Raw genomic sequence first — 25717 nt, forward strand, 5'->3', positions numbered from 1 at the left:
TTCCTCAAATATGAGGAACTTATAACTTCTTTCATCTGAAAACAATCACCATCTTAATCCACAAACAACAGATCTATCCAAAACCAAACATGACACTGTATTTATAATATAGGCACTCTATTTTCTATTTTATGAAGGAATAAGAACCACTAAGCAGAGAAATAGCAAGTCAATCTACCTTTATGGGGCTAATTATTTTCTTTATACTTCAATGATGCTAGAAAAATACTAACGTCTTTCTCTCTTGATTTTAAAATATTTATTTATTTATTTATTTATTTATTTTTTAAATTTTTTTTTTCAACGTTTATTTATTTTTGGGACAGAGAGAGACAGAGCATGAACGGAGGAGGGGCAGAGAGAGAGGGAGACACAGAATCGGAAACAGGCTCCAGGCTCTGAGCCATCAGCCCAGAGCCCGACGCGGGGCTCGAACTCCCGGACCGCGAGATCGTGACCCGGCTGAAGTCCGACGCTTAACCGACTGCGCCACCCAGGCGCCCCTAAAATATTTTTTAAAAAGCAAACATATGCCCTGAACACCTCAGGGATCCTGTTTAAAATTAAAAGGATTGCTTCTTGGCCTTTTGGCTAAGATCAAGTGTAAAATTAAAAAGAGAAGGAGAAAGAAGGGGAGAAAGGGAAAAGAAAAGAAAGGCGAGTAGCACATGAGAACTGATATTTTAAATAAGAATTCTATGTCTTAAATTATTGACCCACAGAAGACTGAATTCGTTATCACATATCCACTTAATACCTAAAAAAAAAAAAATGCTGCTTCCAAACCTAAATTAATGTTTATGCTACTTATTCCCTTTCAATAAAGGCTGCTTTTGATCAAATGTCTTTTGAATTAAAAAGTACTGTGGTCTATTGTAAGCCTTTTACATGGCAACTAAAAGAGGAACTAATGTTTGACCCATGCCCAACTTGGAAATTCTCCAAACTCCTGGAACAGTTCACATGTCAGTCGTGGCACCAAATCTAGACTCAAATCTAACACCTAGTTTTGCAAATCCTGTCATGTTCATACTTTTTAAAATATTTCATCAAGTCACATTGTTATGTCAAAAACTCCAAGCCCCACTAGGAAGTGGGTAAAATAAAAGGCAAATCAACTCATTATGACCAGTTATTTACCCTCCTTCGTAACTCACACAGGAGAAAATTTGCCAGGAAATCCTTGGGATGCCTCAAGAAAGAGCATTTAAAGCCCAAGAAGTTGAAATCTTGTGGAACTAACTAGGATGATTAAGTCATGGGCTCCTAGAGTTTGAAGAACTTTCTTTCCTATGAAGAAACGGAGGCCTGGAGAGGTCGGCTGATGATCAAAGGGGCATAGCTAGTGGCAGAGCAAACTAGAGGTCTTGTTGGGACTCACAGGACTATTCGAATCCTGCCTCTGCCACTCTGCATGACCTCAAGCAACGTCCTAAAGCTCTCTGAGATTATATAGACAGACATAGTAATAGCAACCCAATGGGGTTGACTTGAGTGACAAATTAGATAATGTACGTGCAAGAATTTCATAAGAGCTCTAAAGGACTAAAAAAGTGTAAATTATTAACATGTCATCCCAACATTTCCATCACAATATTGAACTCGAACCACCTGTTGGTTGTGTTCATCATTCTTTTCCTACACAAATCCTCCCTCAACTTTAACAATAAAAATAAATGTTCCTTCCAAGGCTCCCTGTGACATCCCCATCTTTATCAACTCCCCTTAGAAGCTTTTCCCCTAAGTGCCGAAGGATACTGCATCTAGCTTATGGTCAAAAAGTATGCAGACTCATAAACGAAAAACAGCTTTCAGGTGCTGAGAGGCACCTAGTTAACGGGAGAAGGATGTGCTCTGCAGTTAGGTAGATCAGAATTGAAATTCCTGCTCAACCTCTTAACGGTAAGAAGGCATGGCCAGTTTTTTTAAACCTGTAACCCAGTTTCCTCATTAAAAATAAAAATAAAAAAATTGAGGGAGAGAATAATACCTAGCTCATAGGATTGTTACAAGGGTGAAATAAGATAATCCATGTACTGTTTAGCACAATGTCTGGTACAGAGTAAATGTCTGGTACCAACGTCTGGTAGAGTGAATGCTCAGTAACAGGTAGCTACGACTGCAGTTCAGAGCACAAAGTAAATTAAAAAGAACTATGTGGTTATCATCTACTTTATGTTCTTGCATGCTTTCATTAGGTAAACCTGAGTTACTCCAATGAACTCTAGAAATAAATATTTACTTACTGCAACCTGTTTCATCAAAATGGTCACCACAGTCATCGACATCATCGCATACAAGATGCTGGGAGATGCAATGTCCGTTGCTGCACTTAAATTCATCTTCTCTACAAGGTCTAGAGGTCGAAGCTACGCCTGTAATTTAAGAACAGAAGTTCAAGTCAAAGTCAAAACTTTCTCTTCTGTGGAACAAGATGCTTCCCTCTGTGGCAAAGATGGTTATTGCTCACAAATAAGCCTGTGCTTCCCCTACATTTCCCAGTCCCCCCTGCAGTTATGTTGGGACCATGTGACTCGTTCTGGTCAATGGGCTATGAGTAGGAAGCGAGATATGTCACTGCTAGACTGAAACAAATAAAGCCCATGTGCCTCTCTGCTTTGACAACCTGGGAAGCCATGTGTTTCAGGTGGCCTAGTTACAAGATGGAGGAGGGTTGGGCAACCTACACAGGCCTTTACCTGGGTGAGAAGTAAGTCTTCATTAGGTTCACTGCTGAGAGTTTGAAATTTGTTGGGTGCAGCAGCTAGTATTAATTACCTTCAATCGTATATATATAAAGCGCTTCCATTATAAACACCTAAATTATTTGGCACTGGCTTCATAGTCAGGAGGCAAGCAATGAGGAAAGCGATATTGGAGGCAGGAAAGATGGAGACCCATATTATGCAATGGCAAAACATCTGGTAAAAGTGTGACTTGGGAAAAATCAGAAGGCAGACCAACTGCTCGATGAGCATGTCAATCTATGGAAAGAGGTTAGAAAACAGAATGTTAGTAGTGTGCATTCCTTGTCATTACCAGTTGGGCGAGATAGTATTAAGACAGAGAAAAGCTCAGGGAAGAACCAGATGATTTAGAAGCAGAAATGAAATAAAATAAAGTCTAGAAACTTGATGCATGGGAAGAACTGACTGCACTCCCAAACAGTGAGATTCTGCTGTTTAGAAGTCACTGAGACAGAAAGACCCAGGAAAACCTGACTTGGATGAAATGACAGCCCATCTGTTTTTCTGGATGGCCTGAAGATAACTGATGATCACTTGAGACAAAGGTACATGGGGAAAACAAAGCAAAAAAAGAAAGCAGATTCAAAAACTATGTCTCAAAAGTGAGGTTCTTCACTTTTAGAAGTGACTGGAATCAAACAGGTGAAAAGCCGGTCAATTTCCAGGAAATACATGACCAAGCAAGCCAAAATACTCTGACAGGGACTCTAAAACCCGTGGGCCCCCAAACCTACAAGCCGGGAGTGGCTGAAAGCTGTGCAACTCCTAAAAAGGGCTTATTCTCTTGTTCCCTCTTCAACAAAGAGGGGAAAAGACAAGGAAATACTCCCAAAGGGTGGAGACAATGAGGGACAATAGACCCAGCGCTCCTCTCAGAGCAGAGCCTTGGCCTCGTCAGTGAATCTCCTCCACTCCCCACTGTAGTGGCCTTCACAAAGTCTACATAGGGTAACCCTATAGTTGAGAGTAAAAGGGCACTGTTAATAACTCCACCAGAGCAACAGACATAAATCAGGACTGCCCTGCGCCAACATGTGTCACCTAGTGTCACCTGGTGTTTCAGAATTGCTATAGAGTGGTGAAGGCAGTAGATCTCTAATTCTTTCTTGCCCAGTGGGAATCTTTATTTCTATTATGCTTCCCCCTGATCCACCACTATCTGTTGGGGGCAAGGGGGACACAAATAAAACTTATTTATGGACCAAGGGGAACCGAATCTGGAATTGACAGCAGGGCTACAGCCTACCCATCCAGGGCTCCTAGATTTCAGTTACTGAATGGGACTATGAGTCACATCCCTTGGAGTGAGGGTGAGGGAGTTCTATGCATGGGAAGAAATGTGTAAACGGATTGTTACTGACATAAGGGTAAACTGTGGTGGAAATCATTGGTATTCATTAAATATCCATGCACTTCCCTGGGTTTCCCAGTCCCCCTTGCAGTCATATTGGGGCCATGTGACCAGTTCCACCAAATGACCGCAAGCACAAGCAAAATCTATCACTTCCAGACCCAGAAGATTAAGAACCTGTGTACCTCTTCCATTTCTCTCTTCTCCTGCCTCAGCAACCTCGAAGACTATGTGTTCCAGGTGGCATAATTACAGGACCGAGAACTGCCTGACCTTCATTGAACTTTAAATCAACCTCTCCAATCTTCAGCCATTGAAATTTGCAGTTTATCTGTTGTGATGGCAAGCCATGATTCCTTTAACTAACAATTTACTCCTTGGGAAGAGTAAGTTTACGGACCCTTTTATCCACTTTCAGATTTGCCTATGTGCTATAATTGTGCTATAATCCATTGAAAAAAATGGCATTAACAGTAAGGGAGATGGAAAGGGGAGGGGGGTAGGGGGAAACTTGCCCCAAAATTTTTAAATGTTTTATTTCTGGGTTTTCATCCTTTTGTTCTCTACCTCAAATAAACATAGCAACAATGTTATAACCATAGGTTCGCCTCTGCCAAAAGGCAAAAAAAAAAACCATAAAATGAGTACAACTGGAGCACTGGAATAGTGTCAGTGTCCTCCCCAACGTCCCCTCCAGGATGACAGCTGGCAGGGAGAATTCCAAGGCCACATCAATACAAGGGATGGAAAACAGAAAAATTAGCCATTTATGTCAATTTTCCCAAATAGTATCCTTTAAGGAAAAAATATAATTGGAGTCTGGGGAAATCATTTTCCTCGCTGACTTTTTCCTAAGTAAATTATCCAAAAAATTAATCAACTCTCCCGTCCAATGAATAGATTTTAAAACATTCTCTAAATGGGGAAGCAGAGATTTTTTTCAATATCTAAAACATTAAATGCAGCCAGTTTGAAACTTTGATCTTAAAATAATCCCTTATTTTTCTCTTCTGAGAAATGAATTTTCATTTTAAAGATGCATGTAAGACAAGATCTGTTAACATCGGGGCTGCCTTATTTAACATGATCTTTTCAGTTGGACGTTGAGAAGTTCACATGCCTAGATTAGCAAGAAGTAACTCTAGGCTAAAAAGTAGCCAAACTTCATTTCTTTAAAACAAATAAACCATTAATTTGTGAAGTGCCAACCAGCAATTAGTGTTTGTTCTCATTTTAAGAGAAAAAAAGGGGGGGGGGAGCTTATTGAATATTTAAATGAAGACTGAATAATTAAGGGACTTGCTCAAATCAGACAGGAAAAAGCGGGCAGGGATGCATCTGAGTAACACGTAGGTTTATACGTCTGTAAACAACTGTCAACAGAGATCCACTGTCCAACTCGAGCCTCTACAGAATGAACTGAAATCCAAGAGGTACATTTTGCAAACTGCAGATAATTTGGGGCCCTTCATCTTTCCTTCTTCTTTTTCACTTTTGCTTACACTGCTCCTCTTTCTCATCACTCCCATCTCCACAATCATCCACATGGTTGCACAGCTCGTGCTTATAAATGCAGCGATTGTTGTCACATCGGAACCGGTATGGTGAATCACAGGAAACATCCACTGAGAAAGGAAAGATGGCAAAACAAAAGTACACGTTAAGAGTAGAATGGGTCAGTATCTAAAATGCTCCCCGGCCAGCAACAGTCTGGCTTCATTCATCCATTCATTTGTTCATCCAATTAACCAACTGACAAATACATCTTGACTATCTAATACACGCATTGTATCTAGGAACCAGATACAATGCCAAACAAGAAAGACACAGTCCTGGGGTGCCTGGGTGGCTCAGTCAGTTAAGCGTCTCTGACTCTGATTTCAGCTCAGGTCATGATCTGGTAGTTTTTGAGTTTGAGCCCCTCATCGGGCTCTGCACTGGCAGTGTGAAACCTGCTTGGCATTCTCTCTTCCTCCTCTCTCTCTGTCCCTCCCTCAGTTGCTCATTCTCTCTCTCTCTCAGATGAATAAATTAAATTTTAAAAAGAAAGAAAGCCACAATGCTTGTCCTTGTGAGCCACAAACTAGATGTGCTATGATAGCATCTACTGGCGAGACCTGATCCAGTTCCGGAGGAGGAGGGATAAGAAGAGGCTTCACTTGGGAAGGCTCTGAGTCGGGAAAGAGCATGGCAGGTGTTTGGGCCTGAATCAAAATCTCTGTAGCTGGAGCATGGAATGAGGGGAACAATGACAGCCATGAAGCTGGAGAGGCTGGCAGGACCCTACACAAGCTCTTACCCTAATAGCAAGGAGGCCACTGTTTGTCCCTCTGACTGCAGTTGTCATTGACTCTCTAGAGCATGAAGTTTCCCACCATGACAGACTTTCCTTCCTGAATTCCCTCACCTCTCTTACATTAAAGTTGCTATTTCACATTTGAACCCTGTCTCATTTTGTTGAATTAGACTTCTTGCTGATGCTTGTGCACCTGTGAGGAACCCAAAGGTAGAACCCAGGTTCCTTACTTGTTGAAGGGGCATGGTCCTCCATGCATGTACCTGGAATTGGGTAAACTCAACACACATATGTGTTCTTCTTCTACATGGAAGGCTTTGGCTGTTTTATTTTCCTTCTGCTTTTGCACCACACACAGGAGCAAAAGGAGAAACTTGTAATAAAGTTGGTTGGTGGGGGGCGGGGGGGGGGAGTCAGATCCAAGAGCTGATTCTTGGAAGTGTTGTTAATATTTATTTTTTCAAGTTCATTTATTTTTGAGAAGGGGAGAGAGAGAGAGAGAGAGAGAGAGAGAGAGAGAGAGAGAGAGAGCAGTGCAAGCAGGGGAGGGGAAGAGAGGGAATCCCAATCAGGCTCTGCAATGCCAGCACAGAGCCTGATGCAGGGGGGGGAGGGGGGGGTTGATCCCACAAACCATGAGATCATGATCTGAGCCAAAATCAACAGTCAGATAGTCAACTGACTGAGCCACCCAGGGGCACTGGAATTATTGTTAATAGAACTGTTGCAGAAATACTTTGCTGTGAATGACAGGTGCAACACTATAAAACAGTGTTGGTGACTTTTTCATGTGGCTATGTCTCTGCCTCTCCAAGGTTTAATTTTACTAGCTGTGGGCACTTGATCTTACAGAGGGAGCAACTTCCTAAGGACTTCTTCGAAAGTTACACATACTTAAGATATTTTTCAAGATCCATTAAGTTAAAGCAAAACAAAATATGCTCAGTTCCTAACAAGAAAAGAGGTAGCAAGAAAAATGTTGAGATGCCACTGTGAAAATATAATTCATCCTAATCAAATTTCTCTGAAGGGAAGGAAATATTCTGACATGGCATTTTTGTCAAATCCTTGGGCTAAAAATGAATAGTGATGAATGTTTCAAACACAGATCTAAGGCAAAAGACCAAGTACAATCACAGTGATGCCACTCATGCATCTAGTATTCAAAAATTGTCCAACTGCTCTCTGGTATCACATGCTCCACATAAGAAACTCTGAGATTTTGCCAGATAACACCACTCCCATACCCGCCCTTTCTCTGCCTCTTACAGCACAGGTGAAGTTCTTCGTCAGAACCATCGCCACAGTCATTATCACCATCACATTTCCAAGATGACCTGATACAAACATGATTTTTACATTCGAACATAGTAGCCGAGCAATATGCACCATTGGGGAAGCGAGTGGCTGTGGGTGGGGAGGAGACAAATACAAATTATTAGAAAAAGTACTAGTTTTGAAAAGTTAGCTTCTATTTCTCCTTTAGCCCTTTCCATTATAGCCTGCTCTTCCTTATTCATCAAGATGTTCTGTTGCCTGTCTGAAACCATGAGGGAATAATGAGGGAATACTTCTTAAGGACAGTTGTCCAATCCCAGTTTTCAAAGACGTGAGTCATTCTGTGGATAGCACTGGACTTCTTCTTTAGAGGCAAAGGCCACTCTTCAGCTGTGTCAGTACTGGCTTTACCCATCATCCATTTATACAGTTTCTTTGAAACCAGGTTTGAAGATGTGGCAACCACATCAATGATATCCATCACAGACAATCAACAACAATGAATATTCATTCAGTGATTCATAAAAACTAAAATGTGAATAATCACATTGGCTTTCGTTTTAAAGAACTTTTTTATGCCATCATGCACTTTAGAAAAATGTTAGTGCTATAAATTCAGAATGTTCTACTACCCAATCCAAGTTCTTTATATCCATCTATTCAAATATTCTTGTTTACCTGTGTTTTTTTCCAATTAATGATTTGTATCATAGTTAATAATGTGTAACTATTTTTCTTAGCACAGATATTTACTATATTTTCTATTTAAAATATTGTTAATGAAATGCACTTGAATGACTATTATGAACTACTTGGATACAGTGACTCAAATCCCAAGTGAACTTATAATTATCAATGAATGCATTGATAGATAATCAATGAATGCATAGACAATCCCTATGGCTTTCTCATCTAAGAAGTGGTGGCTGATGGAGAGGTAGGTTCTACTAGGCCATATGTGTTCATTTCAGATAAACAGCACCACAGGTGCCTAGAACTTACGACAGGTGGCTTCATCAGAGGCATCCAGACAATCAGCGGTTCCGTCACATTTTGATTGTTCAGGCACACAGTGTCCACTCTGACACTGAAAATATCCAGGTTGGCAGGTCTTCAACTCTGAAGAGAAAAGACTGTCATTCCAGAAGGCCTTGTCATTCTCAGTCAGGTCCATGGAATATAGTAAGTACTTCATCACATTACTATCCAAACTTTGTGACTGGCTCACAGCAAATGCACAACTTGTGGTTAGCAAATGAATAAACTCTCAAAAAATACACTTTCCCCACTCAACAACCTATCTCTCGTCTATTAAATAATCTCCAGCTTTCTCTCACAAATCTGAATCCCCAGACCCAACCCTTAATGAGTAAAGAGCTATAAAAAAATCACTTGGGGTTTATGATTCCTATTCTAATCCTCTGGCCTCTATACCAGGGAACTACAGTAATATATCCTTGAGGGCCACTTTCTGGGGAGCAGTAGGAAAAAATGTATTTGTTGTTATCATTTATAAGGACAATGCAGACTGAAGTCTGCTCCTAGGAAATGTTTAAGTTAAAATGAGATTTTTAAAAATCTCTTGCCATTTCCCCCTTGTATTAATCAAGACTGCTGTAAGTTAAGAATAAAAGCATAGAAAATACAGAACAGAAGGTACTGTGTTATGCTAAGGTTTATATATAACACAAATTACAAAAAAAAAAATTGTTTTACCCTGAAAAAACATATAAAGTCGCATTTGAAGTCCCTACTTCTGTCAACAATGCTGACCCTACTACCACAACCCCTGGTAAGCCTCTCAAAGCGCTCTGACAGTTACCACAGTCTCGTTCATCTGAGTTGTCTCCACAGTCGTTGGTATGGTCACAGACCCAACGAGAGGGGATGCAGCTTTGATCATCACAACGAAATTCACTTTCTGAGCACTCCCGGGGGACTGAAAAGGAAAGCCACAGAGCCATCAGTGAGGACCAGGAATCACACACAGAAGACAGACTTGTGAGTTGGCCTGAATACCCTCAGTGTGCGAGGCACTCCTGTGTCCCAAGTCCTAGCAATTTGCTTGGGCTGGCCGACTGTCTGCCCTCCAAAATGAGACCTTCTAACTCAATTTTAAGAATATAAAGAATGACCTTTATTAAGAGGTTTGTCCAAATATGATTTAATCTCAAGATAACTGTTGATTTCATGATAGTCTAGATAACCTCCAACAGAATTAAACATGAACTTTCTCAAATTTAAAATTCCGGTGGATCACAATTTCATGTAAGAAGTTTTTAGCCAATTGATATTTGCAGGTGCAATCAGCATTCTGATTCTCTCAATTGCCTATGGCAAACGGTGATCACTTCTTATTTCCAAAAGGTGACCAAAGTTACAATATATTCCATATTACAATTCACTTGGCTGGCTCAGTCAGTGGAGCATATGACTCTTGATCTCAGGGTTGTGAGTTCACGCCCAAACTGAGTGTGAGGCTAACTTAAAAAAAAAGAATGCATTCCGTATTAGTTGATCTGAAATTGACATGTATATCATGAATCACTAATAATACGTTCAGGGCAGGGTCTCAAAGTTGTTTTCAGAATGCATCCAGTTATTCAAGACTGACTATCGAGTTTGATATGATCCAGACCTTTGGATTCCTTTTCTTGACCTCCCTATCCAATTCTTTGTAGTTAGCACCTTCATTGGGAGAGAGGAACTAAAACCTGACCAGTCATTTAACCATTAGCCTTCAAGATCTCTTTCCTCTGCTATTAAGGCCATTTTGGGGCAAGAAGCAAAGTCTTTGGGTTAGCACCTTTCCTTCCTTAACTTCTCTTCGTTCTGATTTTTTTCTTTCTATTCTATTTATCTTGTTATATTTGTCCTTGATTTATTATAAGTCACCTCAAGTTCTTTGTAGAAAAAGTTAGATATAAATAAATTTAACAAGCAAAAAACATACTTGGGTAAACATCCTGCTCCCCAAAATTTCATTATAAGCATCTTAAAAGGAGATGTTTATGTCTTTATCCAAAGAAAAAGTAGAAATGTAGCAGTCAGCAGAAAGCAAGAGGTCAGGTCATTGTCATCCTACCCATCGAGGAAGAATGGCATAGACAACTGAGTTATGGACAAAAAGAACAAGCATCACAGCTCTAGTGGCACACAAAACCCTGAACACTCACCGCAGTTTTCCTCATCTGAGTTATCTCCACAGTCATTGTGCCCATCACATTTCCAGCGAAGAGGGATACAGTGGTGGTTATTACAGCGGAATTCTCCCAAAGGTTTGCACGTCCTCTCCTCTACAAAGCACAGTCATTGCCAAGATTTCAGAAGCCAAAGGTCAAGAAATGCCAAGGTAGTGCTGGCTTTCTTGCGAGACAATCTGAGAATTATGCTACCATAGACTCAAAGCTCCCAGAGAGGAACGCCAGCAACATACACTATCAATATCCCTCTTTTGGCTAACCTGAACCTATCCTACTTAAACTTGAAACTGCTACAAATTAGATTCATTCTCTTTCATAGAAACTGCTCAAAAAATGAACTGGTATCTGGCTTGTAAATTTGCAACAAAGGCCTGGAAAGGAAGATTAAGTGATGCCACGAGCTAATAGAACATTTCCATCTCATTGCCTTTAGTGGATTAAATTCAGTGTTATTAAATTCGGTGTTAAAATAACCTGTTATCTTCCTTACTCTCTTCCAACTAAGCCTGGCATATACACTCACAGACATTTGGGTTTCAAGTGAAAGTATATGGCTAACCTGGACAGATTCTATTAATTCATTGGGCCTTTTGCCCTAAGTTCTGTCAATGTTGCTGGGGTGACTTCAGCTTTCTAATAGATGGTATGGACAGAGAGACAATTCAGAATATGAAAATCTTCAGACAAGAAATACTCTGATGATGAATTATTTTTCTAGAGACAGATACCACATCTTTTCTGTACCATCCTTCCGTCAATTTTAATCAACCTATATAATTAGACAATTTAAACTTGTCAAGTGTGAATAAGGATGCCACATTTAGGAGAAATTGTATAAGTTCCTGATATCTTAACATCTTGCCCAATTACAACATCCTTTGGGATGGGATTTCATTTAAGATGATATAAATTAAACTCCCCCCCATTATCTGATAAAATGCTACAAAAATGTACCATGTTATCAGAAGGTGCTGTTCCAGAGCTAAACAGACGAACAATAATGACACGGGAAATGCACTCTCATCTCCTAAATGGCACCTGACACTTAGGTTTTCTTGCTTTCCCCCCACAACCCCTGCAGCCCCTCCTACCACAGCCTTGCTCATCACTGTTGTCCCTGCAGTCATCAAAACCATTGCACACAGCCCACTGTGGGACACAGCGGTAGTTCGTCCTACAGCTGAATTCTGTATGGTTGTCACAGCGATGGCTCACTGAAAAGAGAGGAAATAGCAAAGTCAGAACTGAAGTCTCAGTCCTGCATGAAAGCAGCACCAAAAGATACCTCCCCATTGTCATATTAAGGAGTAACAATTATCATGTTACCAACTGGATTAATTCTGGCAACATGTGTCTGTTTTACGTGTGATCTATTTACCAAGAACAGAAAGTGTCTTAAGTTTCCTCACTATCCCAGTATCACTCATTTGTGTTACAGGATAACTATGGGGGCTGGAGTGGGGGAGAACCAGGCTTGAAGCAAAAAGAAACCTGGGTGTCAGGTCTACCACGAAATACAAATGTGATCATCCACTTAATGTGAACCTCAGTTTCCTCATCTGTAAAATGGGAATTGGTAATACATTCCCTACCTCACAGGGTTGCCCTAAGGCTCAAATGAGAAAGCGCTAAACATACAAAATATTCTGGGTAGTAAGATATTCGGGGTTTCGAGAGGAGGAATCAGACACTTTCAAAACTGGGTCTGGTTCCACCTGCAAGCCATACTTGGCCTTGCAGTGCCAGAGTTAGCAGGGAGAGCCAACAGGAAGTGTGCCATGGGGCCAAAGCAGGGGCCCCTTGGTTTCCTGATCCGGGTCATGCATGTCCCTCCCACTTACTGCATTCTGACACCGGCTCATCCGAGTAGTCTCCACAGTCATTGTCCACATCACACTTCCAGCCTTGAGGGATGCAGTGGTTATTGGCACACTTAAAATAGCCTGGCTGGCAGATCCTGCTGGCACAGTTGTAAACATCTTCATCTGAGTTATCCCCGCAGTCGTTCTCCGAGTCACACCGCCAGGCTTCTGGGATGCAACGTTTGTTGGCACACTGCCATTCGTTGGACTCGCAGCGGTGATGCTCTGCAAGCAGGGGCATTGCGTTGCAAGGTGTTAGGAAAAGAAGCTCCTAATTTACGCTGATGGATCTTGGAGAGCCTGATCACAATTTCTTTTCAGAGGACTCATGTCCTAATGCGCTTATTGTCAACCAGCACAATTACATAGTCAGTTACTCTTTTGACTATGACCGTCTCCCAAATTCATAAATATCCTTCTCTGGCATGCAGAATTAGGGGTTCAAGACTACTCTCTGATGGCATACTAAATTCACCCTCTCCTCTCCCTGTTCTCCTAATGGACAACGTGTTTCAAACTTCACGTTTGTTGTTATTAATGTGTTGTTTTTCGTTTGGAGGGTTTCCTTCTTGGCTTTTAAAAATGAAAACACAAATAAATATTACACACGAGAGTCCTTGTTTAAAATGAGAGTGGGAAACCCTCATTTCGCCCTCAATGTTAGCACCCCAGGAGGATTCTATGCAGAGCACATGGTAAAGAATCACGGAATGCAGATGACATACAACCTACCTCAACTGTTTGCCCTATAAAGACCTTACTTTATAAAAATATAGTATGGACGCGACATTTCTTCTAGGACTGTGGACTAGTTTTTGGGTTACGGCATGCAGAAAACCCCCACAGAATCGCAATCGCACACAATCTGCTATAGAAATGGGCAAAGAGGGGCGCCTGGGTGGCTTGGTCGGTTAAGCGTCCGACTTCAGCCAGGTCACGATCTCGCGGTCCGTGAGTTCGAGCCCTGCGTCGGGCTCTGGGCTGACAGCTCAGAGCCTGGAGCCCTTTTCAGATTCTGTGTCTCCCTCTCTCTCTGCCCCTCCCCTGTTCATGCTCTGTCTCTCTGTCTCAAAAATAAATAAACGTTAAAAACAATTAAAAAAAAAGAAATGGGCAAAGAAGGCATAAAGCAATTCAACACACCACAAAGAATCTGGTCTTCATCAGAGCCATCAGGGCAATCTTGGTGAGCGTTGCACAGGAAGTGTGAGCTGGTACAGTTGCCATCCTTGCACTGGAACTGGCCTAATGGGCAGTAGCGCTGTGGGCAAAGGACTGGTTCATCAGAGCCATCCGAGCAGTCTCTCTGTCCATCACATTTCCACCAGATAGGAATACACCTGACAGACAAAACGCAGCACTTCTCTTAGCAAAACACTTGGTAGGACAGGCTATCCAGAGAGAAGATGTCAAACCTGAATCCCAGGTGATAATACGCAGGAGTATTTACTGTGGTGTACTTTCAGAGAAAATATAACTAACTAGATAAGATGGAACAGGTTGGTTAAGACTCAAATGCATGCTGGAAAAAATGCTTTGACCTAACGATTAAATTCCTGCCACAGAAGACAGTGGAGTGTGTGTTTGGGGTTGTGATTCTGGTAGCAGGAATTGGTTGGCAATATCTGCTGGGGTGACATAAAAGGCATACAGGTATTGGTTGGAAAGGTAGAGGGCGCTTACATTTATTGACAGCCTAGGTCAAGATAGGCATATGCTAGATCCTTAATCTAATATATTTTACTTAAGCAGACTAATCTGCCATTGAATCTTACATGCCATCATCTGAATTAACACCTCCCCCTGACTCAGTCATCAGTGGCCTACAGCCATTGTTAGGGAAATAACCTGTGGGCATGTTTTGTAACAGACACAAATGATCAAAAATGGATTTAAATGTATAATCCTGGATCCTCTGGCATAGTTAACTAAGAAGCTAGGCCAGTATATGAGTGGGAAAGAAAGAAATTCTACAACTCTTGAGGACTATTTTTCAGTGTGCACATACACAGTCTTGGGCCTGATACCCAGAACAATTTATTAGAAACAAAAAACACAGCTTGCTTTCTCTCTAAAATATAAATACTTGCATATGTAGGTATGACCTTTTGGTTAATAAATAGCTTCTATTCATGGGAGATATTATCTGAACTTGGAGACAGAGAGTCTTGGTGCATTCTGAACGAACCACATTAATTACCCAAAATCTGAGTTTATTAGGAAGTTCCCATCCTTTGGACCCTCGAAGTTCAATGGGTGTCCACAGGGATGGAGAGGCAGTGGGGTGAGGGAAGCGAGAGCCTTACTTTTCATTGTTAGCACACAGGAATTGGGTGCTAGAGCACTTGGGCAGGCAGAAGTTGAGGTCACCCATATGGATGGTTCGGAAGTCATCTGGACACTCACAGGTGAATCCATTTCCTCCTGCTGTGATGAGGCAGAGATGAGAACAGCCACCATTGTTGGTCCCACAGGGATTGTTCACTAGTGAAAGAAGGAAAATATATGTTCATTCACTTAAAATATCAAGCACAAGTGAGCTGACTGCTCACCTAATCAAACTAGTCACCTCTCATACGAAAAATCATTATCCCAGTTACATGCTTTTTCCAAAAATTCATAAATAGGACAGATGGTAGAACTGTGTAAGCAATGCTATGCTTTGAGAAAACTGATCTATGTGCTACCAGAAGTAAGGCATACCCACTGGTGTTTAGGACTAGAAAATATGTGTTTCTCAAAGTCTTTGGAGATCAGGTGGGGAACTCAGCTTAAGTTCATGTGCCCAGAACCTAACAGTTTTAATTTCTAGCAGATGCTAGAAATTTTTCTTTCATTCTGAGAATATGGGCAATAGAAGTATGGCCAAGAATGAAGCGAACAGGTAAACTGTGCAGTAGCACCTTTACTAATATTCTGGGTCATCACTTGGAGGTAAAGATTAATTTGAACTTATATTTTATTATTAAGTAAATTCTATCCCCAACATGGGGCTCACACACAAGACTCCAAGAGCAAGAGTCTATGCCCTACCAACTAAGCCAGCCAGGCGCCCCTAATTTGAACTTCTGTTTAAATAATATCAAAAGTATTCACTTCCGGGGGTGGAAGGACCTGAATATCCTTATTTTGCCAATTCTCATTTTTCCTTACTTATAAGTTTATCTTGTTTAACAAAACACCACAACAAAGCAGGCCCACAAAATCCATTCTATCCCCAAAGCATATTCCAGACCTTTGCTAGATTATCTTTACATTATACAATGGTTTTAACGACATGATGAGGAATATTAGTTCAAAAGAAAAAATTTTCCCTAACTTATGAGACACTGTGTTGCTCTTAACATTATTACCTTCCAGATGACAAGCATAACATATGTTTAACACATAAAGTGTCATACACAAATAGACACTTAATAAATGATGTTTTATAATTATTGTAATTTTCTTTTAAACATTTCCTTTAAATCAATCATTTAATAGATTGGTATTATGGAATGACTATTTATTGTGGTTACATAGGAAATGCCCTTATTTTTCAAAGGTGCTTTCTTAAGTATTTAGGGGTGAAATGTCATGATATTTTTAACCCACTTTAAAATACTTCAGTCCTCTCACCAAATACTTCAGCTCAGTAACTACAGCAACATAACAATTGTTAATTCTTATTAAAAACAAAAGCCCAGAATAAACCAGATGTTAAGGAAAAAAAAGTTATATGCCACTATCAACAATAGCCAAACTATGGAAAGAGACCAAATGTCCATCAACTGATAAATGGATAAAGAAGAAGCGGTATGTTAATACAATGGAATATTACTCGGCAATGAAAAGAATGAAATCTTGCCATTTGCAACAAGGTGGATGGAACTGGAGAGTATTATGCTAAGCAAAATAAGTCAGAGAAACACAGACATCATATGATTTCACTCATGTGCAGAATTTGAGAAACACAACAGATGAACATAGGGAAAGGAAAAGAAAAATAAGATGAAAACAGAGAGGGAAACAAACCATAAGAGACTCTTAAAGACAGAGAAGAAACTGAGGGTTGGAGGGGAGGTGGGTGGGAGAATGGGCTAAATGGGTGATTGGCTTCAAGGAGGACACCCGTTGGGATGAGCACTGGGTGTTATATGTAAGTGATGAAACACTAGGTTCTACTTCTGAAGCCAAGACTATACTGTATGTTAACTAACTTGAAATTAAAAAAAAAAAAAAGTTATAAGCAGCCTTTCCCATATGCTTTGCAGGAAACACTAACAAGTGATGTCATTCTCTTTATAAATTATGTTTATGCTTAAAGAAATAAGAATGGCATGCATAGAAACTAAAGCAACTGGGCCAGGCTTCTCAGTCACGTACTCACCAACTGGCTGCCTGTATGGATGATACACGTGGATGTCAAACGGTTTATGTGTTGTGTTCACCAGGACAGTCCTAGCTGATCCGTCATATTTGTTTCCCTTTTCAACTGTCCTTGTATTCCAATCTGTCCAATAAATAATGTCTTCAAAAATGGTAATAGCAAAGGGGTGAGAGAGTGTCCCGTCATACACGGTATGTCGATGGCGGCCCTCCAGATCAGAATACCTAGGGTGGGAGGAAGAGTCACTTAATGAAGCTAACTCCTTTCTTCTAATAGCTTTAGGGATAGATGAACTGAAAAATCAATTAATAAAATTCTACCTTCTAGTGGTAACTGAAGCCCACTCAGATCCTCCCCGAAACTCTTAGACTCTAATTAAACAAAAACCAAACTTAAAACATATTTTAGCTGAACACAAGATGTAAAAATTGAAAGAGCCATGCTTAGAAAATAGGAATAGCCACAGGAGTTCAACAATCCCTAAATCCTAACCATGGTTGCTTTGCTGCAGATGCAGCTGGTTCAGCTCTTATAGGCTTATAACCTCTTACATTAATGTTCTCCATTCAACATCCTTTTGATATCCTGGGATGGACATAATTTTTGTTTCCTAAGTCACTGGAAGAAATCAGAGGATAGCAATATAAAGCTGGGATTTTGCCTTTTCACGAACATTTCTGAGGAGAAGCTATTCTTAAGAGACAGCGAGGTTCTCAGTGTCACCTGCAAGGAATATACTAACTGAGTGAAAGTATAGGCCTGAAGGCTTCACTTTGCATACCCTGGCAGCACATTTATTATGAATCATTCCTCGGGCACTATTGATGAGTACTTTTCCAGACAAATAAAATTCCAGAGGAGGTTTTCTGATTTCAAGATATCACAGAGCATCTATGGCCAGATTTCCAGGTCCTTCCAGTTCTATTGCCTTGCTCATTGCTGTGAGTCTATGTCAAAATGCTGATATCAATTTTAGAGTAGACCCTAAAACTCAAATGGGAAGTGGAACGAGCTAGCAGCTAAGAAATTTGATGTTAGACATACAATATTAAAAATATCTCCAAAACATGATAACTTATGGTAACTTACAGGAAAACTTCAAGACCTTCTTGACCAATGTTATATGTCTCAATTTTAAAAACAAAAAGGGGGGCGCCTGGGTGGCGCAGTCGGTTAAGCGTCCGACTTCAGCCAGGGACTCTCTGCCCCTCCCCCGTTCATGCTCTGTCTCTCTCTGTCCCAAAAATAAATAAAAAACGTTGAAAAAAAATTAAAAAAAAAATAAATAAAAACAAAAAGGTTAGGGGTGCCTGGGTGGCTCAGTCGGTTAAGCGTCTTATTTCAACTCAGGTCATGATCTCACGGTTCGTGAATTTGAGCCCCACATCAGGTTCTGCACTGACAGCTCAGAGCCTGGAGCCTGCTTCAGATTCTGTGTCTCCCTCTCTCTCTGCCCCTCCCCAACTCATGCGCGCGCGCGTGCACTCTTTCTCTCTCAAAAATAAACATTAAATTAAAAAAAAAAAAAAACAGGTTAAAAAAGGGATAAGAAAATTAAGACGAGCTGAGCACCAAGCTGTCTATAATAAGGGAGAGTTTACTACCTCCATTTCCTCGATGAAAAAGCAATAAGAAATGAAAGCACCAGGACAAAAACCTAATCTATCTGGCTTTAATCTTCACATTCTTTCTACTATACCATAACCACAGAGCTCAGTGAATTGCCTATAGGCAGTTTTGTTTAGAAATGACTTCCAAGTGACTTCTAACACACAGGCAGTTAGAAGCTGCCTGGGAATAACACACTGGCAACAGAAGCCCTGGAATAAACAGTTGCCCAGTTTACTTTATCCTTTTTTCTGTACGTACTCAATGTAACCCAGGTGGGCATCTGCCCAATAGAGTAGATCGTTGGTGTAGTCAATGGTGATGCCATTGGGCCACTCTATCTTGGTAGAAATAATCACAGACTTATTCACTCCATCCATGCCTACTCTCCCAATGTATGCTCGGTGAGCCCAGTCTGCCCAGTAGACATGCCTGTTGGAAAAAACACAAAGGGTCAGTCCTTGAAGCCGAAAGAAGGCAGTAGCCAAAAGACATAGCTTTTCTCCAAATAGAGACATAGAACTGACATGCTACAGAGTCTCTCAGAAAGGAAAGAGAACTAACAGAAAACAATCTTTAAAAAGGATGATGTATAGGAAATGCTCAAGAATGAACATGATTAACTGGGGATTTCAGTGGGTTTCACATGGAGAGTTCAGTAGAGGTGGTGTTTTGGGGTTTTTTTTAACCTCAATTTTCTCTGCATGCAGCCAAAACAGGTGACTTGAAAAGTGAAATGGTATGTCATAGCAAACAGAACAATTGATGAATATCATTTGAGTACGCCATGCTTCTACCCATTATAACTAAACCATTTACCAGTTAAGAAAAGCAGAAGACAAATCCCAGCAAGATATTGGCCTTGAGATAAGTATGTGAACAGCCTTTTTGGTTACAGAGGCAGAATAAGGGCATGAGAGAAGAGCCCAAGATGACAGGGAGACAATACCCATATTGAGGGTGGAGGGCAATTCCTCTGGGATTTTCAAAGCAGAAGGTATTGTTGACATCCACACAGTGCTCGGCCAACTTGCGGCGGTATCGACCATCAAGGTCAGAGACAGAGAGGCAATTCAGGTAGGCATCCACCCAGTAGAGTTTTCTGAAATGAAAGGCCAGGAGTTACCGATAAAGCCATTTTGCTTGTTAAACGGTTTAGCTACCAAGTTTCCTATCCGTACTATGGTGGAATCACAAAGACCGCTGCTAGAAGGCACTTTCCCCCAAGAAAACAGAGGCAAGGGGAAACAGGAAACTAACCTTCCTGCGATGAGGCAACAGAAGATTCAAGATTGTGAACTACAATTCCCACCTTAAAGAGATTGTCACATAGGGAATTCTGGGGCCACACCTCGAATAAGGATTTTGGCTTTACTTTCTTAATGCAGCATAGGGCATCCTTCTCAGGCAATGTAAAGGCTTAGAGGAGCAGGGTCACAGAAGGGAAAGCAATTAGTGTCATATGAGAAAGCCGAGGAAGCAGACTTGTCTAAGTGAATTATTGAGACCGCGCAAAGGAACTCTGAATTATGACAACCTTAAGATACAGAGAAACCTTACCCCTCCCTGGCCCTGTCAGACTAGGCTGACAAAATGAGTTGCTTATTCTGGGCAATCTTACTTAATCAAACTTAAGAACCTTCAGACACTTATTAGAATCTTTTAGAAACTTCTACCTCAAGGATATTTCAGTTCTAAATATATTGCTATTCAGTAAAATCCATTTATTTTCTATTCTTAATCTGTGGTCCTTAATCTACCATCAGCGTAGGTGAGGCTTTGAGGGATCTATGAACCTTCTAAAACCAATGCAAAGTTGTGCAAGTGTAAATGTTCTAAGTGCTTTTATCCAGCAAGAGGTTCACGACTTTCACCAGTCTTAAAGCAAAGGATTCAATGCCCCCTAGAATTTGAGGGTCATTTAAGATCTGATGGTCAGTTCCAACTGGAAGGAGAATGAGTGTCTCCTTGCAAGAGGGGACCCCTGTTCCAACAAACCTGGATGTTCAGACTATTTAACTATTAGCATGGCAGCATCCTTTTAAGGATGAGAATGAGGAAATGAGTATGCATAAATCTACAAGCATTGCCAGTTAATTCAGTTGGGTGAATCCTGATGAATGAGGTGTCCACAAGCTTGGATTCAATTCTCTACTAAGATAAAAACAGGGGCACCTGGGTGCCTTAGTCAGTTAAGCGTCCGACTCTTGGTTTCAGCTCAAGTTATGATCTCAGACTCCTGAGTTCAAGCCCCACATTGTGCTCGGAGCTGACAGTGCAGAGCCTGCTTGGGAATCTGTCTCCCTCTCTCCCTCTGTCCCTCCCCTGCTCACTCTGTTTTTCTGTCTCAAATAAATAGACAAACAAATATTTTTACAAAGCTGAAAACATTGCCTATAATATTTCTTAAAAGCCCTTTTAACTTTTAAAAAGCCCCTCCATGTTTTCTTACCTGGTAACCCAGTCTACGGCCAGACTTTCTGCAGCTGGTAGTTTGTGGTTTATGACTATCTCCCTGTTTGTCTTATTCAGAAACATTCTCTCAATGACTTTATTCTCTGCATCAATCCAATACAGTCTCTTTTCTACTCGGTCAAAATCCAATGCCACAGCATTGCCCAGTCCTTGCAAAATGAGGGAGTAAAAATGGCCATCTAGAGTTAGATTTCTCAAATAGTAACGGTTGCTAAAAATGAGATAGGGCTCGATGTTACTGTTCTGCCGACAGCTTTTTCCATCTGGTTCTCGGAGGTAGCCTGGGGCACACTTACAGATGTAAGAACCCATTACATTCTCACACTTCTGGCTACAGACAAAGGGCGTCTCCTTGCATTCATCAATATCATCACAACTCCGATTGTCAAACATAAGCTTGTAACCAGGACGGCAAGAACAATAGAAACTGGTGAGGGTGTCTGTGCAGTTTTGGTCACAGCCACTTAGTAAAGGGTCATTGCATTCGTTAACACCTGTAAGTAAAAGACAGGTGTTAGAGAAGCTAAAATGTCCACCAAGGACCCACCATAATGGGTCAAGTTTCCCACTCGACGGCCCAATTCTTAATGAAACATGCTAAAGGAAGACAGACAATAAGGGCTTTCTAAAGGCCATAGATTATTCAAAAGTCACCATTTTTCAACTTCCTCCCCTACTTAATGCTTCACTGGTGGTTTGAACAACTAATATAACTAGTAAGATTAAGTTTGACTTCTAATCCTATACCTGCTACTCTCCTTGTAACTAATAATTTAAAAAGTAAAATGGCGGGAGAGAGGAGAAAGAAGAGCAAAAGGAAAGAGCCTGGCAGGTGTTATGCTGGTAAAACAGCATCTCGGGGAGGGGGGGGGCGGGTAGGTAGAGGAATGCTATGATTTGTAGCATCTCCCATTTCCATGGTATGACTCTCTCACATGACCAATTCCAGGTTACCAGGGCGACATCACTGGACAGGGAGCTGGGAAGAGATGTAGACATTTGGCTCTCATAAGATAGGATGAGCCGGCCAGCAGCCTCCTAAGTGTACTTGTAGCTGGTCCTGTGACACATAGCCAAGCTCACCCAGAAACTACGCAGGGAAGATAACATGTTCCCATTAATTCTATGTTTTATAAATGCTCAACTGGTTTACCTGGGGAGGTTAGAGTGAGAGGGGGTTTCAAACTCTCCCCTTCGGTCACCTGAGGATGAAAATGAATAGGCAAAGGAATCCTAGCAGAGGGACAGCTCAGGCAACAAGTCATTTCAAGGGTTCAAAGAGAACCAACACTGTTTGCCCTGTTTAACAATGCTGTTTAACTACCAATGGTATGAATTTGTTCATCTTCCATTCTCTATAATAACTGCCCAACTGATGAATTAGCTGAACAATGTTTGTGTACTGACCTTATATACCAAGAAATCCTTGCGTTCTGATAGACAAGCAATAGTAATTTCCTAGTGATATACTATTTAGAGGACAGACTGGGAAGTCCCTGTGAGTCATAGAGGGTTGAGAATCCACATTCAGTCTCCCTGTTTTCCTTTTCCCAAAGCTTCTGCTATACTCACCACATCCTTTCTCATCACTGTTGTCTGAGCAGTCATCTAGGTGGTTGCAGACTTTTACCATATCGATGCAGTTCCCATTGTTACACTTGAACTGATGAGGGGGGCACGTAGTCTCTGGAGTGTGGCACAAGTGCTCCTCCTCATCAGATCCATCTCTACAGTCATTTTCCCCATCACAGACTTCCTGCTTATAAATGCACAGCCCGTTCTGACAGGTAAATTCGCTCTCACTGCAAGTGGGGTACAAGCAGTCCCTCTCGTCACTGTAGTCACCACAGTCATCGCGCCGGTCACACCTGTGTAATGAGACCCAGTACCACACTTGGAAAGGTTGACAAGTCTCAACTATCACCTACTTGGGACTTTGCTTTCTTCTTCTACCTGAACATCAGGTGAACCATTTCAGTAACAAGACCACCCATGCCCTTAGTTCCCTCTCCCCCAGAGAGGGAACCCCACCAATCTCCAGCTCAAGAAGAATCTAATATTTAGCATTCCATATAATTTCCCCAGGTGCTGGTTGCTACCATTAGACATGTGGATCTAGAGATATTAAAAATAATCATATTCATTTTTAAGCAGTTGACAAATTAAACACAACTTTTATAGTTTTGGTGTTCATAATATCTATTCATCAGATAATGATGACAACTTATGGGCACGGGAAATATCCTGCATAGCCATGTGATAGAAGCGGCCATACCCAAGTGAAAATATATTATAAATGATGAGATTATTATGTGTCCCCTAACATATCTTCCAATTGCAGTAATGTTTTCATTGTCCTGTTCCTTCCATCTTTATTTATGATACCCTGCCACTTGTCATGAGATGTGAGTGGTCATGGTGATGGGAAGGAGGAAAAACTAAAAGTTAAGTATGGGCTGAGGGCAAAGGAACAAGGCATTTCCTATTATTGTCCGTGGACCTAGCATTCCCAGGCATCACGAGGACAACATAGTTCCCTGAAATTCTGTGAGCCAGACTGGTCTCTCCTCTCTATATTACTTCAAAATCCCATGAAAGTTATGATTACTGATGAGGGTCTCGTTGACAGTAACAAAACATAAGTATAAAGGAATCATGAAATTCATAATAGAGGAATTCATAAGTATAAAGGAATCTTGAACAAGGATTGGTAAAGCTAATGTTTGATAGTTCATAAAAGGATTTACCATGGAGGGCATAGGAGCTAGAGGCACAGTATTAAAAGATGTTAAGGTACCAAAGCTGAATGTGGTCAATTTTACAACTGATCTATGGTCAGGTCGCTAATCAGCAATGCCACCCACAAACCTAGGGCACTGGCAAAGTGATTCATAACAAAATGAGTGCATGTAACGGTAAAAAAAAAAAAAAAAAAAAAAGCTGTGATCAGAGGAAGCTGGTTTAACCCCATTTGGTGTCCTGGGACCTATTTAGCTCATTTCCAAATGATCTGAAACACCGATGCTGTCTATCCTATAGTTTAGATCCAACTCCGAACTTAGAAAAGCAAATCACCAGGTTTTTGGACATCACAGCACATCAATATTCCAGAAAGCTGCTCACAACTCAGCCTCATCCAGGTTCTTCAGCAACATCATAATGAGCCAAGAAAAAAAAAATCAATAGGAAAACTGATCTCCTATATCACCATACAAAATGGGGGAACACACACTCTGCCAAGCAAGCAAAAGGATGCACATTAAGAGGGCTCTTAGTAGCAACTACTGGCAGAAAGAAGAGAACCCAGGGTTATGTTAGACTCTATCGCTCATGTGTCCAGATAAGAAGTATTTGTCATTGTTTGTTGTTGTTGCTCTGCCAAAGCTCTTGGCTAAGCAATTCAGAAAGCTGAGGCAAAAACAAAAACAAAAACAAAAAACAACCACTTGGGAGGGAGAGAGGGAGAGAGAGGGAGGAAGAATGGGAGGAAGTAAGGAACAAAGAAAGGAAAAGATGCAATCAATAAAAGTTTGGTAGGACAGGGGAAGTCAGCTGAAAGATCACAGTAGTAATGTAATGAGACAGAACTCAGAAAGTTCAGAAAGGAAGTAGAGAAATCTAGAATCTGACATAAAAAATTAAGATCTGATACAATTCTCTTCTGTAGCTCCTAAGGCTAGGTTTTCAGAATATATCTCAGACTGATGATACTAAATATTTACTGAATTCAGAAGAACAAATAGCAGAAGAGCATAAAAGAACTCTTGAGCAAATAAGGAGAAAATATATTATTCACTTTCATTTACAAAAATTTTAAATCTACAGAACACATCCATATCCATTAAATACAGACAAAGCATATTGAAACGCAATCTCACTACTAAAAGAGACAGCTCTGTCTCCTGAATGTCTTCAGGGTATCAATACGACCAACTCTCAGCTGTGTCTACTTGGGCTTCGTCACTACCATTTTTTTGTCATCATGCCAAGTCCCTGCTCCTTTTGCAGCATTCACAGAACACAACTTGACCTTCTCTGGCTTCCTCAGGACTACCATCATGAACACACAGTTCCGTACCACACTGGATTCCAGAAGTACTTCCGGGTACTGTTGAGGGACTGCTTGCCCCAAAGCACATGGTTCCAGAAGCTCGGCTGCTCTCATCTTGCACCAGCACTGTGTATCTTTTCCATCTCCTTCCTTAGCAAACTGTAAGCTGACAGTTCCTGTTGCTATCAGTATGCATGTATGTCTTTTAACAGACCTTGGCACATGCAACATCTTTTCTTAGCTCCAGTTCTATGTGTCCAAATGCCTGATACACATTTTCACCTCAGGAAGTCCCACGACATCAGACTTGCTGTCTACATAGAGCCAACTCCCTCCTGGACCCCCTCCTTTTGTTAATGTTCTTACTATTCCCCTAGTCCATCAGGATTGAAATCTACACATCATTTTTCTGCTCTACTTCCCTGTATATCCAAAAATTGGCCATGTGGGGATAGTGAGAAGGCGGGGCACCAAAAA

General features: G+C 41.0%; 1 protein-coding gene across 3 annotated transcripts in view; it reads right to left on the reverse strand.

Moving 5' to 3' along the window:
• LRP2 (LDL receptor related protein 2) overlaps window positions 1-25717 on the reverse strand; it is a 198633-nt gene that overhangs the window by 26345 nt on the left and 146571 nt on the right. For all 3 annotated transcript variants that reach the window (XM_045033909.1, XM_023259431.2, XM_045033910.1), the window contains 15 exons: window positions 22762-23057; window positions 21167-21683; window positions 19664-19816; window positions 18976-19146; window positions 17107-17330; window positions 15044-15221; window positions 13881-14077; window positions 12717-12962; window positions 11967-12089; window positions 10849-10968; window positions 9495-9611; window positions 8675-8791; window positions 7664-7801; window positions 5601-5723; window positions 2247-2375 (listed from right to left, as the gene is read on the reverse strand). In XM_045033909.1, coding sequence (XP_044889844.1) covers window positions 2247-2375; window positions 5601-5723; window positions 7664-7801; window positions 8675-8791; window positions 9495-9611; window positions 10849-10968; window positions 11967-12089; window positions 12717-12962; window positions 13881-14077; window positions 15044-15221; window positions 17107-17330; window positions 18976-19146; window positions 19664-19816; window positions 21167-21683; window positions 22762-23057 — 2849 coding nt within the window. The remainder of the gene's footprint in view (window positions 1-2246; window positions 2376-5600; window positions 5724-7663; window positions 7802-8674; window positions 8792-9494; window positions 9612-10848; window positions 10969-11966; window positions 12090-12716; window positions 12963-13880; window positions 14078-15043; window positions 15222-17106; window positions 17331-18975; window positions 19147-19663; window positions 19817-21166; window positions 21684-22761; window positions 23058-25717) is intronic.

The sequence above is a fragment of the Felis catus genome, chromosome C1, assembly GCF_018350175.1.
Source record: "Felis catus isolate Fca126 chromosome C1, F.catus_Fca126_mat1.0, whole genome shotgun sequence".
NCBI lineage: Eukaryota > Metazoa > Chordata > Mammalia > Carnivora > Felidae > Felis > Felis catus.